This window comes from Pongo pygmaeus, chromosome 1 (genome assembly GCF_028885625.2).
Source record: "Pongo pygmaeus isolate AG05252 chromosome 1, NHGRI_mPonPyg2-v2.0_pri, whole genome shotgun sequence".
Classification (NCBI taxonomy): domain Eukaryota; kingdom Metazoa; phylum Chordata; class Mammalia; order Primates; family Hominidae; genus Pongo; species Pongo pygmaeus.
Genome location: NC_072373.2, coordinates 12737263 through 12752760, shown reverse-complemented (window position 1 = coordinate 12752760; position 15498 = coordinate 12737263). Strand labels below are relative to the sequence as shown.

The 15498-nt window shown below is 45.3% G+C and overlaps 1 protein-coding gene and 1 pseudogene across 2 annotated transcripts in view; both read left to right on the top strand.

Annotated features, from left to right (window-relative positions):
* The window catches only part of EDARADD (EDAR associated via death domain), a 91958-nt gene extending 78829 nt beyond the window's left edge, over nt 1-13129 (top strand). Inside the window, exon 6 of one of the 2 annotated variants that reach the window (XM_054452342.2) lies at nt 10458-13129. In XM_054452342.2, coding sequence (XP_054308317.1) covers nt 10458-10840 — 383 coding nt within the window. In that variant the 3' untranslated portion in view covers nt 10841-13129. The remainder of the gene's footprint in view (nt 1-10457) is intronic. The other variant, XM_054452338.2, reaches the window with a different exon arrangement.
* Nucleotides 11352-12656, top strand: LOC129014687 (alpha-enolase-like; annotated as a pseudogene).
* Nucleotides 13130-15498: the final 2369 nt, after the last annotated feature.

Sequence of the window (15498 nt, the reverse complement as noted above, 5' to 3'; positions counted from 1 at the left end):
TAAAATGTTTACTCTCTAATGGTTTTGAACTAACTCAAGACCTGGTTATCCCGGGGAGCATCCTTACAAATGATCTGAGAGCTAACAGTCCTCTTGCAGCAGTGGAGGGAAACACTCCCGTGGCAATCACTCTCCAAAAGCCAGAGCGTGCTAGATAAAAGGGCACCTTCCCTGCAGGGAGGTACATTAAGTCAGTCTGTGATCCGCTGCCAACATCCTGACTGGAGCCGTTTCTACGCCTAACTAATCATGACGTTTGTGAATTGTGAAGCTTGTTGCAATTCACAATTAAATGTTAATTGACCCATATTTTATAACCCGCCAGCCATGAACTTACAAGTTAGGTACAGAGACTACCAGACATTCACTATTTTTTTTTACAATTGTTTTAAATGACATTAATGAGCGTGCTTGATTCCTGAACTCTTCTTTACAGTATAATTTTAAAATATTTGAGTGAGAAACGATGGAGAGGAGGGAGGTGGGGGAAGAAATGCCCCATGGAAAACCCACTCATCAGGTTGTGAGCGTGGAGAAGCCCTGTGTATCTGAGAACTCTTAATCATCAACAGACATGGCATCTCTCAAAGAGAAGTGGGTGTAATTCCAAAATCTAATTTTGGCAGGCGCTCCCGACTAAATACTTAATCTGGAGATGTCTTCAAGGCAGGCGGAGGTTTTCAGTCCTGGCTGCACATTAGAAGTCCCAGGGGAGCTTTTAAAAATTCCCACGTCCTCCCCGCGTCCCAGACTAATTAATCGGGATCTCCAAGGGTGGGACCACACATCAGGGTTTTGTAAATTTCCCTGGAGGTTTGGTGGGGTTGGGGGTGGGGGCATCCATCCTATGGCCAAGGTTGAGAACCACTGCTTTTTAAAAGACTGTTTGTTTGTTTGTTTGTTTGTTTTTGAGATGAGGTCTTGCTCTGTCACCCAGGCTGGAGTGCAGTGGCGCAATCTCAGCTCACTGCAACCTCTGCCTCCTGGGCTCAAGCGATTCTCCTGAAAAAGGCTGTTGGTTATTAATGCTTCCCCACAGCTATTCTATTCATTGTTGCATGCTTCTTACCGTGTGCTAGGATGGGAGCTTTAAATGATTACCTCATTTAATCCTCACAACCACCTTGTGAGAGAGGTGTCATTATCCCTGTTTGGAGAGTGAGACGGGGGCTTAGCAAGCTCAGTAACCTGTCCAAGTCGCACATCTGCACGGGGTTAGCTGCCTCTAAAGCTCATGCCGTTAATTTCCATGGTACACGGTGTCCTCTCCATAGCAATCTTGCGGCTGCCTTGTTAACACCAAAAAAACTTGCGTCAGCTGGTTTGACAATTTCTAGATAGAGAGCTCTTCTTGGGCTGCTAAAAAGCCTAATTTCTCATTTGATTTTCTTCTTGAACTATGTCACACTCATTCATTTGATGTATTCATCAGATACTTATTGAGCACCTGCTGTGTGCCTGGTGTGCCGCAGTGACACCAGACATCCAAAGTCCTTTTCCTCTTAGAGCTTATTCTAGCTGGGAGAGACAGATAATAAACACAAAATCAGTAAGTCACTTTACGTGGTGGTAGGTGCCTTGAGGAAGATAAGCCAGGTTAATGGGGTTAAGCCTGGTAGGGGAGGGTGCCACTTTAGCTCGGAAGGGGTAGTGAGACCCAAACAATGCAAAGGACCCGGCCCATGGAGATCTAAGACAGGAGGATGCCAGGGACAGGAAGTTGCTGGGGCAAAGGCCCTGAGGCTGGACTGAGCTCAGTATTCTAGGACGGGCGTGGGTAGTGAGGAGCAGCAGAAGAGGTGAACTGGGAGATGGCCTGGGGCCTCTTTCTTTTGCCTCCTTCAAAAAATAAAACTAGCCAGGTGTGGTGGCTCACACCTGTAATCCCAACAATTTGGGAAGCTGAGGTAGGTGGATTGCTTGAGTCCAGGAGTTTGAGACCAGCCTGGGCAACATAGTGAGACCCCCCGCCATTTCTACCAAAAAATCAAAAAATTAGCTGGGCCTGGTGGCGTGCGCCTGCGGTCCCAGCTACTCAGGAGGCTGAGGTGGGAGCGTTGCTTGAACCCAGGAGGTGGAGGCTGCAGTGAGCTGTGATTGTGCCACTGTACTCTAGCCTGGGTGACAGAGTGAGACTCTGTCTCTAAATAAATAAGTAAATCTAAAACCTAACATCTTGGAGTGCAGTGGCACCATCATGGCTCACTGCAGCCTCAATCTCCTGGGCTAATCGAGCCTCCCCTTCAGCCTTCTGAGTAGCTGGGACTATAGGCATGCACCACCACACCTGACTAATCAAAACCTAACATCTTTAAAGAACATTGGCATAAGACTTGGCAAAAATGGCATCTTGTCCTTCATCTCATTTAGTCCAAGCAATACAGGAACACTGCCATCTCCATTTTATAGATGAGGAGTCTGACATTCCTAGAGGTTCAATGCCCTGAGACGTCAAGCCTTGAGGAAGTTGGAGCACTGGGATTCGAAGAGCACCATCCAATACAGACCCAGAATCAGGATGATTTGGGATTATGCTTGTCAAGGACTCAGGGCAGGGCTACCATACATTAGGCACAAGAATTTTGATAGTGATAATTACTGTGTTAATTGTCACTTCATCATGACAGTTACTGTGATGATAAGAAACCTGGCCCTTCTTCACCTGACAAATGCTTTCTTCGTTTGAGCCACTGCTCAAACTAGACTGATCAAGAATAAATCTTCAGGGCTTTGGCCTTTAAAATAGGAAGTCATCATAAATAACTTGACGTGGTGTGTTTCATTATTGCTTTGCACCAGTAGAAAATATACAGGTCAAGCGTCAAAACATGGCAAATAGGGACCCCAATTATTAGAGAATCTAAGTGAATTTTTTTGTATGATTAATTTTTCAACAACCCTCTCCTCTCCAAACCAATAATTAATCCATCTTTTGTATTTTAAGACCAATTCTGTAGTATTTTCCATCAATATCTGTTTACTGCTAGCAGATATCAGCTACATTCTTTCTCCTTTAGTAGAAGTTCCCTCTTTAGGTATCAAGATTCATTAAACAACAATAACAAATCTACCTTGCCTCCCAGGGACAATGCACAGTTCTCATTCATTTGTTCATTTAGCAGATAATTTTTGAATTTCCACTGTACAGCAGCCCTGTGCTTGTGGTTCGCCTGTTATTTGAGAAGCAACAAATAATAATCTCATTTTTTGGCTGGGTGCGATAGCTCACGCCTGTAGTCCCAACACGTTGGGAGGCTGAGGCGGGTGGATCACTTGAGGTTGGGCGTTCAAGACCAGCCTGGCTAACATGGTGAAACCTCGTCTCTATTAAAAATACAAAAATTAGCCAGGTGTGGTGGCAGACACCTGTAATCCCAGCTACTTGGGAGGGTGAGGCAGGAGAATCGCTTGAACCTGGGAGGCAGAGGTTGCAGTGAGCTGAGATCGCCCCATTGCACTCCAGCCTGGGCAACAAGAGTGAGACTCCGTCTCAAAAAACAAAACAAAACAAGACAAAAAAAAAAAAAACCCAACAAATAAAATAAATAATCCCATTTTTCTCCATTTCTGATAAAGATTTCTTTGGTCTGAAGTCTTTCTCTCCCCTCCCCAAGGCATTACCCAGTTTAACCTTTCATGTATAATATATATGATAGTTATTTAAAGTATAGCAGGACAAAATGTATTTGATAGGAAAAAACCTTGTTTGCTCTGTGTTAAGTCCTCCAGAGAGCTAATTAGAGTTTGTGATTCTAAAAGGCAGCTATAGATTCACTTATATTAGCAGTTCATATAGATTCCAATTAAGGAAATGGTTTGTCACTTGTGTTATTGAAAACACACACAGGGCGAGCACTGTGGTCCACGCTGGTAATCCCAGCGCTTTGGGAGGCTGAGGCGGGCAGATCACGGGGTCAGGAGTTTGAGATCAGCCTGGCCAACATGGTGAAACCCTGTCTGTACTATAAATACAAAAAATTAGCTGAGAGTAGTGGCAGGCGCCTATAATCTCAGCTACTCGGGAGGCTAAGGTAGGAGAATCGCTTGAACCCAGGAGGCAGAGGTTGCAGTGAGTGGAGATCGCACCATTGTACTCCAGCTTGGGCAACAAGGGCAAGACTCCGTCTCAAAAAAAAGAAAGAAAACACATACACAAAAAAACTTTAGTAGATCTTTCGGCATATTATTTTTTAAAATAAACTGATAATGGTTAATATGATTGTTCAAAGAAATAAGAGCTTTTCATAAACTCAGTTTAAAGAAACTTTACGGGCCGGGCGCGGTGGCTCATGCCTGTAATCCCAGCACTTTGGGAGGCCAAGGTGGGTGGATCACCTGCGGTCAAGAGTTTGAGACCAGCCTGGCCAACATGGTGAAACCCTGTCTCTACTAAAAAATACAAAAATTAGCCGGGTGTGTTGGCTGGCGCCTGTATCTCAGCAACTCGGGAGGCTGAGGCAGGAGAATCGCTGGAACCTGGGAGGTGGAGGTTGCAGTGAGACGAAATCGTGCCATTGCACTCCAGCCCCAGCTGACAACAGCGAGACTCCATCTCAAATAAAGAAAGAAAGAAAGAAAGAAAGAAAGAAAGAAAGAAAGAAAGAAAGAAAGAAAGAAAGAAAGAAAGAAAGGAGGTTTACAGAAACCTTCTGATGTTTTTTTCTTCTTGACGATAACATTGCCAACACTGAATCTTACAAAGATAAGACAAGAAAGGGACCTTCAGACACCATTACATATAATTCTGTACTTGGCAGCTTAAATCCTTGTTTTTCTATGACATTAAAAAAATGTATATTTTAGGCCAGGCACAGTGGCTCACACCTGTAATCCCAGCACTTTGGGAGGCCGAGACAGGTGGATTGCTTCAGCCCAGGAGTTTGAGACCAGCCTGGGGAACATAGTGAGACCCCTGTCCCTACAGATTTTTTTTTTTTTGAGATGGAGTTTTGCTCATGTTGCCTAGGCTGGAGTGCAGTGACACGATCTCGGTTCACCGCAACCTCCGCCTCCTGGGTTCAGGCAATTCTCCTGCCTCAGCCTCCCAAGTAGCTAGGATTACAGGCATGTGCCACCACACCCGGCTAATTTTGTATTTTTAGCAGAGATGGGGTTTCTCCATGTTGGTCAGGCTGGTCTCAAACTCCCAACCTCAAGTGATCTGCCCCCCTCAGCCTCCCAAAGTACTGGGATTACAGGTGTGAGCCACCTTGCACAGCCTACAAAAAGTTTTAAAAAATTAAAAAATTAAAAAATTAGTTGGGCATGGAGGTGCATGCCAGCTACTCAGGAGGCTGAGGGAGGAGGATAGCTTGAGCCCATGAAGTGGAGGCTGCAGTGAGCCACGATTGCAGCACTGCACTCCAGCCTGGGCCATAGAGCAAGACTCTGTCTCAAAAATATATATAGTACCCAAATAAACACAATAATTATAGAAAATTGGAAAATATCCATAAGCAAAAAAAAAGAAAAAAAAATTAGTCACCTGCATTCTCATCACCCAGAATTAACCATTGTTAATATTTTTGTTATAGATCCTTCCAAACTTTTCTCTATGCTTGTGATTGTATTTATTATACATGATTTACAGGGATATAAACGACTGTATTATTAGTTATTATAAGAACTGGATTATGGCCGGGTGCAGTGGCTCACACCTGTAATCTCAGTACTCTGGGAGGCTGAAGTGAGCGGATCATGAGGTCAGGAAATCGAGACCATCCTGGCTAACACAGTGAAACCCCATCTCTACTAAAAATACAAAAAATTACCTGGGTGTGGTGGCGGGCGCCTGTAGTCCCAGCTACTCGGGAGGCTCAGGCAGGAGCAGAAATGCCTATCTGTTCTCAGGATTTTAAGGTGTTACATGGAAATAAGAAAACCATACAGTGTTTCTCACTACAGGGCGGGGTCAGGAGATGCAAACAAAATGATGTGGGGGTTCCAAGTGAGGTGGAATTCCAGACAGGGGCCAGGAAGACTTCGTGGAAAGGGGGAATCTGAGGTGGGTTTTCTAGGATGGGTAAAGTTCATTAGAGGAAGAGAAGTGCAATAGAGGAAGTTCGGTGAGAAGGAGAGGGAAGGCGTTCTGATCATGAAGGAAACACTGGAAAAGGCATGGAGATAGAAAAAGATAAGGCCTGATTTTTTTAACCTACCACTTAAAAAAAATCTTTGAAAAGAGATTTTTAAAACAAATACTTGGTGCTGACAAAGGTGAAATGACTGGGCGCGGTGGCTCACACCTGTAATCTCAGCACATTGGGAGGCCGAGGCGGGCAGATCACTTAGGTCAGGAGTTTGAGACCAGCCTGGCCAACATGGCGAAACTCCATCTCTACTAAAAATATAAAAATTAGACGGGTGTGATGGTGGGTGCCTGTAGTCCCAACTACTCAGGAGGCTGAGGCAGGAGAATTGCTTGAACCCAAGAGGCGGGGGTTGCTGTGAGCTGAGATTGTGCCACTGCACTCCAGCCTGGATAACAGGATGAGACTGTCTCAAAAAAAGAAAGAAAAGAAAAGAAAAAAAATCCGTACTGTAAACTGGTAAAGGCTTTCTTTCTGGAGAGCGATTTAGGGCACACGCACCAGTAGCCTTAGAAGGCTCATTCTTTTGACCTAATTATCCTATTAGTGGTGAGATGATTAAAGATGCGGCCCCAATTTATGTGAAAGGTATGCATCACATCTTCACTCATAATCAGGAGAACTGGGGAAAACCCTAACTGTTAATAGTTTATCCAAAATCCATATATATATATATATATATATATGTACATATGAGTATATATACGTATCTGTCTATCTATCTATCTATCTGATGGAATACTATTTAGCCATAAAAAGGAATGAATTAATGGCATTCGCAGTAACGTGGATGGACTTGGAGACCATTATTATTTTATTTTATTTATTTATTTATTTATTTTTGAGACGGAGTCTCGCTCTGTCACCCAGGCTGGAGTGCAGTGGCTCGAGCTCGGCTCACTGCAAGCTCCACCTCCCGGGTTGATGCCATTCTCCTGCCTCAGCCTCTGGGACTACAGGCACCCGCCATCACGCCCAGATAACTTTTTGTATTTTTAGTAGAGACGGGGTTTCACCATGTTAGCCAGGATGGTCTCGATCTGCTGACCTCGTGATCCACCCTCCTCGGCCTCCCAAAATGCTGGGATTACAGGCCTGAGCCACCGTGCCCGGCGAGACTGTTATTCTAAGTGAAGTAACTCAGGAATGGAAAACCAAACATCCTATGTTCTCACTCATAAGTGGGAGTTACGCTATGAGGATGCAAAGGCATAAGAATGATACGATAGACTTCGGGGACTCGGGGAAAATGTGGGAAGGGGATGAGGGATAAAAGATACAAATTGGGTGCAGTGTATACTGCTTGGGTGATGGGTGCACCAAAATCTCATAAATCACCACTAATGAACTTACTCATGTAACCAAATACCACCTGTTCCTCAATAAACTATGGAAATTAAAAAAGAAAAAAAGTACCCTGGGGAAAAAAACTTCTCCCTGGCCAGTCACGGTGGCTCACACCTGTAATCCCAGCAATTTGGGAGGCTGAGGCAGGAGGATCACTTGAGCCCAGTAGTTCGAAACCAGCCAGTGCAACACAGTGGGACCCTGTCTCAAGTAAAATCTAAAGATTAGCCAGGTGTGCTGGTGCATATCTGTGGTCCCAGCTACTTGGGAGGCTGAGGTGAGAGGATTGCTTGAGCCTGGGAGGTTAAGGCGGCAGTGAGCTGTGATTGCACCACTGCCATCCAACCTGGGCAACGAAGCAAGACCCTGTCTCAAAAAAAAAAAAAAAAAAAAAAAAAACTCTCTGTTCACCTTTTAAGAATACCTGGGCTTCTCTGTGAACACTTAAGCTTTGTTGGAGTCCTTAGACTTTTTTTTTGCTGTATCTGTGCAGTTACCAAGTCCCAGCCTTCCACTCCATGCTCCCCATGCTCTCTTCCTATTTTATTTTCCATGACTGCCTCAATATAACTTGTGCTCAACCAAACTGGACTACTCAATTCCCTGCATTTTCTTTTTCAAAGTTTAATTTAAAAAAACAAAAAAGAAAACTGGCTGGGCACAGTAGCTTCTGCCCACAATCCCAGTGCTTTGGGAAACTGAGGCAGGAGGATTGCTTAAGGCCAGGAGTTCAAGACCAGTCTGGGCAACATAGCAAGACCTCCATCTCCACAAAAAAATTTAAAAATTGGCTGAGTGTGATGGTGTGCACCTGTAGTCCCAGCTGCTTGGGAGGCTGAGGCAGGAGAATTGCTTGAGCCCAGGAGTTCCAGGTTACAATGAGCTATGACTGTGCCACTGCACTCCAGCCAGGGTAACAGAGTGGGACTGTCTCAAAAAACAAAACAAAATCCCTAATATAATCTCAGTGTGCCTTTTAAGTGTGCCATATATATATATAACATCACAAACATTTTCTGGGTTGCCATATTGTCTTCATAGTTACTTAAATAATATTCCATCAAGTAGTACAATCATTTATTTCACCAGTCCCCTAACTGTAGACATTTTGGTTGTTTTTGAAACTTAATAATGTAAATAACACCGTGATAACAATGTTTATGTAAATGCATATTTTGGATTATCTCCTTAGGGTGGATTCCCAGAAGTCACATTAGTAGGTCAAAGAGTATGAGTATATTTTCATGGCTCTTGTTTTATTACCTTTTAATTTCCACTTGCCTCAAGATTGCTGGTTTGCTCCCTTATGATCACCAGAGTTACTCCCTTGGTCCAAATTCTTTACTTTCCCAAACTGGGAAGGCCATGACTCAATGTTATATATGTAGTAAAGGCTATTATAACCTTCCCCAGAATTTTCCAAGCCAGTGGTCTCTAGAGTGACCTTTGGCTGTTAAAATCTGAATTCAAAGGGTTCATGAGACTCAGTGTTTTTGTAGAATTTAAGCTACTTAATTTGCCTTGTTGTTTAGACACCACTTAATACTTTATTGCAAGTGACTTGTCAACGCCTCTCACCTACAAACTTCATTCTCCTACAAACATACCTCCTGCTAATCAAATGAGGCTACAGTTGAGTCTTTAAGATTCAGTAGGAGGGTGGCCCTTCCTCTGGGGTGGGCACATGCTCTTCATGCTGAAGCTCAGCTGAAAAGCCTCCTGCTGAGTTTTCTGCCTCTTTCCCTCCCACTGCACACACCCCAGGGTGTTGGCGCCACTTCAAAGGGAGCCTATGGGTGAAGAAAACACAGGTAAAGGCAGAGGGCTGATGAGGGGGCCATAAATTTAAAAAGTAAGATTCCAGGCACTATCAACTATCACTTGTTTTCAGATATGCATATGGAGTGAATATTCCAGTTTTCATGTCTGTGTTGTTGTTGTTGTTGTTTTTTAAAAAGACCTTTCAAAGAACTGTGCATTTTTTACACGCTGACAGGCTGTGTTTGGTGTTAAACTGTCAGGGCTGACTGGTCACTTGGAAGGGGCAAAGGGCTGAGTTGCATGCAAGTGTGGGCTGGTTATTCACGGACACTGCAGACCCTTGTGCCCCGGAGAGAGTTCTGTTTGCTGGAGCCCTTATTCTGGCCAGCAGTGTCACAAATGCACACTGTAAGACATAGCCAGTCTTGGAAAGAAAGGGAAACTGGCTTTAAAAATTCTTACTCCTTCCAGCAAAGCAATTCATCTTTGGCTACAAAGAATAACACAGCCAGGTGCGGTGGCTCATGCTTGTAATCCCAGCACTTTGGGAGGTCAAGGTGGGCAGATCACTTGAGTCTAGGAGTTCAAGACCAGCCTGGGAAACATAGTGAAACCCCACCTCTACCAAAAAAAAAAAAAAAAAAGATTAGCCAGGTTTGGTGGTACGTGCCTGTAGTCCCAGGTACTCGGGAGGCTGAGGTGGGAGGATCGCTTGAGCCTGGAAGGCGGAGGTTGCAGTGAGCCAAGATCATGCCACTGCACTCCAGCCTGGGCAACAGAGTGACACCCTGTATCAAAAAAAAAAAGTAACACATTATTAGAAATGAGCATTCTGAGGCCGGGCGCAGTGGCTCACGCCTATAATCCCAGCACTTTGGGAGGCCAAGGCGGGTGGATCACAAGGTCAGGAGATCGAGACCATCCTGGCTAACACGGTGAAACCCCGTCTTTACTAAAAATACAAAAATTAGCTGGGCCCAGTGGCGGGCACCTATAGTCCCAGCTACTCAGGAGGCTGAGGCAGGAGAATGGCGTGAACCCGGGAGGAGGAGCTTGCAGTGAGCTGAGATAGCGCCACTGCACTCCACCCTGGGCGAAAGAGCGAGATTCCATCTCAAAAAAAAAAAAAAGAAATGAGCATTCTGAAATAGTCTTCCATATGATGCTTTTGACAATTCAGCAGGAAAATAAAGGATTAAGAAATGAATGCATATGTTAGGCCTCTTGTTGACCTGTGGACTAAATTGTTTCTCCCTGCAGAGATCAGCAAGGACAACTCCTGCAAAGAAAACTGTACTTGTTCCTCCTGCTTGCTCCGGGCCCCCACCATAAGTGACTTGCTCAATGATCAGGACTTACTAGATGTGATCAGGATAAAGCTGGATCCGTGTCACCCAACGGTGAAAAATTGGAGAAATTTTGCAAGCAAATGGGGGATGTCCTATGATGAATTGTGCTTCCTGGAGCAGAGGCCACAGAGCCCCACCTTGGAGTTCTTGCTCCGGAACAGTCAGAGGACAGTGGGCCAGCTGATGGAGCTCTGCAGGCTCTACCACAGGGCCGACGTGGAGAAGGTTCTGCGCAGGTGGGTGGACGAGGAGTGGCCTAAGCGGGAGCGTGGAGACCCCTCCAGGCACTTCTAGAGCTCTTCTTTTTCCTTCATTGGCCTCTCCAGATGTTGAAACAACCACAGTTCAAGAAGGAATGTGAATCTGTTGTTTTATAAGAGTTTAGGACAAGGACGCAGAACGGTGGACACTGGTTTTCCCCAAAGCTGGCAGTTTTGTGGAGGGGTAGCTTGTTTCGGTGGTGGATCTGTTTATTTTTGCACATGTTATAATTTAATATTCAAATCTGGAATTAAGAAAACATATTTTCTAGTATCCTCTAAGGGCCAAAGTCCTACAATCGGAATGGATTCATGCCATGTTGAAGATAAAATTATCCTCTCCCTGAAATACGGTAAAGATTTAAATAGGTCCTGAGACTGTTGATAGCCCCAGGCATACCTACAGCATTATATGTAACATCTCTCCTGATCAGTGCCATTCCCACAGTTTCAAAGAAAACAGCAACAAGGAACGCTCACCTCAGTGTCTGCAGCACCCTCCACTTCTCTCCTAGGCGATGAGACCCAGTGGCTAGAAATTCACCATGTCTATTCTCAAGATCCATGCCAGGGAGATCTTTGACTTTCATGGGAATCCCACTGTTGAGGTTGATCTCTTCACCTCAGAAGTTCTCTTCAGAGCTGCTGTGCCCAGTGGTGCTTCAACTGGTATCTATGAGGTCCTAGAGCTCCAGGACAATGATAAGACTCGCTATATGGGGAAGGGTGTCTCAAAGGCTGTTGAGCCCATCAATAAAACTATTGCACCTGCCCTGGTTAGCAAGAAACTGAACGTTACAGAACAAGAGAAGATTGACAAACTGATGATAGAGATGGATGGAACAGAAAATAAATCTAAATTTGGTGAGAATGCCATTCTGGGGGTGTCCTTCACCACCTGCAAAGCTAGTGCTGTTGAGAAGGGGGTTCCCCTGTACCACCACATCGCTGACTTGTCTGGCAACTCCAAAGTCATCTTGCCAGTCCCGGTGTTCAATGTCATCAATGGCAGTTTTCATGCTGTCAACAAGCTGTCCATGCAGGAGTTCATGGTCCTCCCAGTCGGTGCAGCAAACTTCAGGGAAGCCATGCCCATTGGAGCGGAGGTTTACCACAACCTGAAGAATGTCATCAAGGAGAAATATGGGAAAGATGCCGCCGGTGTGGGGGATGGACGCGCGTTTGCTCCCAACATCCTGGAGAATAAAGACGGCCTGGAGCTGCTGAAGACTGCAATTGGGAAAGCTGGCTACACTGATAAGGTGATCATCGGCATGGACGTAGCAGCCTCTGAGTTCTTCAGGTCTGGGAAGTATGACCTGGAATTCAAGTTTCTCAGCGACCCCACCAGGTACATCTCACCTGACTATCTGGCTGACCTGTACAAGTCCTTCATCAAAAACTACCCAGTGGTGTCTACTGAAGATCCTTTTGACTAGGATGACTGGGGAGCTTGGCAGAAGTTCACGGCCAGTGCAGGAATCCAGGTAGCGGGGGATGATCTCACAGTGACCAACCCAAAGAGGACAGCCGAGGCCGTGAATGAGAAGAAGTGCAACTGCCTCCTGCTCAAAGTGAACCAGATTCACTCCGTGACTGAGTCCCTTCAGGTGTGCAAGCTGGCCCAGGCCAATGGTTGGTGTGTCATGGTGCCTCATCGTTCTGGGGAGACTGAAAATACCTTCATCGCTGACCTGGTGGTGGGGCTGTGCCCTGGGCAGCTCAAGACTGGTGCCCCTTGCTGATCTGAGCGCTTGGCCAAGTACAACCAGCTCCTCAGAATTGAAGAGGAGCTGGGCAGCAAGGCTAAGTTTGCTGGCAGGAACTTCAGAAACCCCCCAGCCAAGTAAGCTGTGGGCAGGCAAGCCCTTCAGTCACCTGGTGGCTAATTAGACCCCTCCCCTTGTGTCAGCTCGGGCAGCTCAAGGCCCCCGACCAACATTTGTAGGGGCTGCTGCTAGTTAGCTACCCTTGCCCACCGCCGTGGAGTTCGCACCGCTTCCTTAGAACTTCTACAGAAGCAGGCTGCAGTGAGCTGAGATTGCGCCACTGCACTCCAGTCTGGTGACAGAGTGAGACTCTGTCCCTGCCCCCCCCCCAAAAAAAAAAAAGAACTTCTCCAGAAGCCAAGCTCCCTGGAGCCCTGTTGGCAGCTCTAGCCTTGCAGTCGTGTAATTGGCCCAAATCATTGTTTTTCTCGTTTTCCTCGCCTCACTTTCCACCAAGTGTCTGGAGCCACGTGATCTGTCAGTGTCATCTCCGGGGTGGCCACAGGCAAGATCCCCAGTGATTTTGTTCTCAAAATAAAAAGCCTCACTGACCCATGAGAAAAAAGAAAAAAAAAAGAAAACAGCAATGAGAAGTGACCCTGTCTTGTTGGTTTATTACTTTTTTTGTTATAAAGTACTTTGGTGAATTAACAGGATGCTAGTATTACGTGGTGATACTCTTCAGAACACCTGCCCCACCTTTTTTATGCAAGTATGTTTACAATCAGTGGACTATCAGTAATGCCATTTGCTCAAATATTTTTTAAAGACCTACAGAAACTGACGGTTATTGGGAAAGCAGTCAGGAAGTAGTGAGGCAACCAAGCCCATGGGAATAGTGTTTGACAAAGAGAGTACTCCAAATCCCCTTTGGTTACCCAGGACCTTAAAAAAGAAAGTACTCCATCACACCTGTAATCCCAGCACTTTGGGAGGCCGAGGCGGGCGGATCACAAGGTCAGGAGATCAAGACCATCATAGCTAACATGGTGAAACCCTGTCTCTACTAAAAATACAAAACATTAGCCGGGCGTAATGGTGGGCGCCTGTAGTCCCATCTACTCAGGAGGCTGAGGCAGGAGAATGGCTTGAACCCCGGAGGCGGAGCTTGCAGTGAGCCGAGATAGTGCCACTGCACTCCAGCCTGGGCGACAGAGCGAGACTGTGTCTAAAAAAAAAAAAAAAAAAAAAAAGAGTGCTCCGAATCTCCTTTGGTTACCCAGGACTTTAAAAAATTTAATGTGATAGTTAGGCTGGGCGTGGTTGCTCACGTCTGTAATCCTATCACTTTTGGAGGCTGAGGCGGGTGGATCACTTGAGGTCAGGAGTTCAAGACCAGCCTGGCCAACATGGCGAAACCCCGTCTCTACTAAAAATACAAAAATTAGCCAGGCGTGGTGGCGGGTGCCTGTAATCCCAGCTCCTCAGGAAATTGAGGCACTAGAATTGCTTGAACCCAGGAGGTGGAGGTTGCAGTGAGCCGAGATTGTGCCACTGCACTCCAGCGTAGGCAACAGAGTGAGGCTCCATCTCAAAAAAAAAAAAAAATTGTAATAATAATAATAACTTAATGTAATATTTACCTTTTCATGCTTTATATAAGGCTGAGTGCTTCACCCCTGAGATGAAGCTCAGTTAAGAAATAAATGAAAATCCCGTAACCTATTGGTGAAATGTAACGACCTCCAGCTCCTAGTAGCCCGACTTAAAACAGGACCCCATCACACTACACAGCAGTTTAGCCAAGAAGAGGGAGTCTTTATGTGGACACTGGGAGGGAAGGGATTCCTTCAAATCCAAACTTTAAAGGATTTTAAACAAATGAAACATTTGGTTCAAAGAATAGCTGATATTTTTATTTGATGATTTTGGAGAAAGGAAAGTGTGGGACATAATGGGGTTTGGTATTGGCAAGATCAGATTTTCTAGGTAATTTGGGGGGGCGGAAAGACAAAAGGCAAAGCCTTGCTTTGACTGACAATTCCATGAAAGTGCTATTTGGTTTTGGTTATGGGCTTAGAAAATTAAGACACTTAGTTCAATTTGGAAGGATTCTGTATAAGTCCCTGATTAAAATAAGCAAAAATGGTGAATAACACTGATTCAGTGCAACCGAAAGATTAGGATTAACTCAAAAGAAAGTTATTTTCTAAACCACCATGATTTTTTCCACTAACAATTACAGTGGTTTTCATTAGGTTGCTGACACATGAAGTCAGCCTCACCATCAATTGCAAATTCTAAACTAGCAAAATCTATTATAGAGACATACTTATCACTTCTGATTTAGTGCTAATCTCACCCAGTTTATCTTCTCTTGTCAGATTAATGAGATAAATGTCAGATTTATCACCAGATATATTGAAAGTAACAGCCAGTAATAAAATGTTGAGATTTTAAAAAATAGATTCTTTGGCAAATTGGTGTTCAGTGAGGCAATTATTAAACATTTTTGTCAGCCAGGTTCCAGGCACTGTACAGAAGCCGTTAGGAGTTCTCACCATCTACGAATTTGATTTGATGTATCGCATTCTCATTAAGCTACGTGTGACACATTCTCATTTATTAGCCCAGAATTTAAAAAGCTGTGGTTGTTCAGTGTTGGTGGTAGCAGATCCCAGCAGTCTGATGTTCTGCACTCCTTCTATCCTGCCACCCCCTGGGGATGCAAAGACTGGATCTCAGGGTGACAATCTTCTTGCGCAGGACTGCCTGGCCAAGTGCCTCCAGAAAGCCCCTTCCTTCCCCCATTTCCACCCAGGCCCACTTGTCACCTCAGCCTAACACCAGCCTGCACAGTCTGTGGCTACCATCCAGGCAGTGGGAGAGGGAAAGGGGAGGAGGGTGGAAGGGAACACCCCTTTCTGTACCTCTCCTCAGCCTGCTCTTTCCTTCTCCCACCTCTGAGCCTCCACCTCCCCCA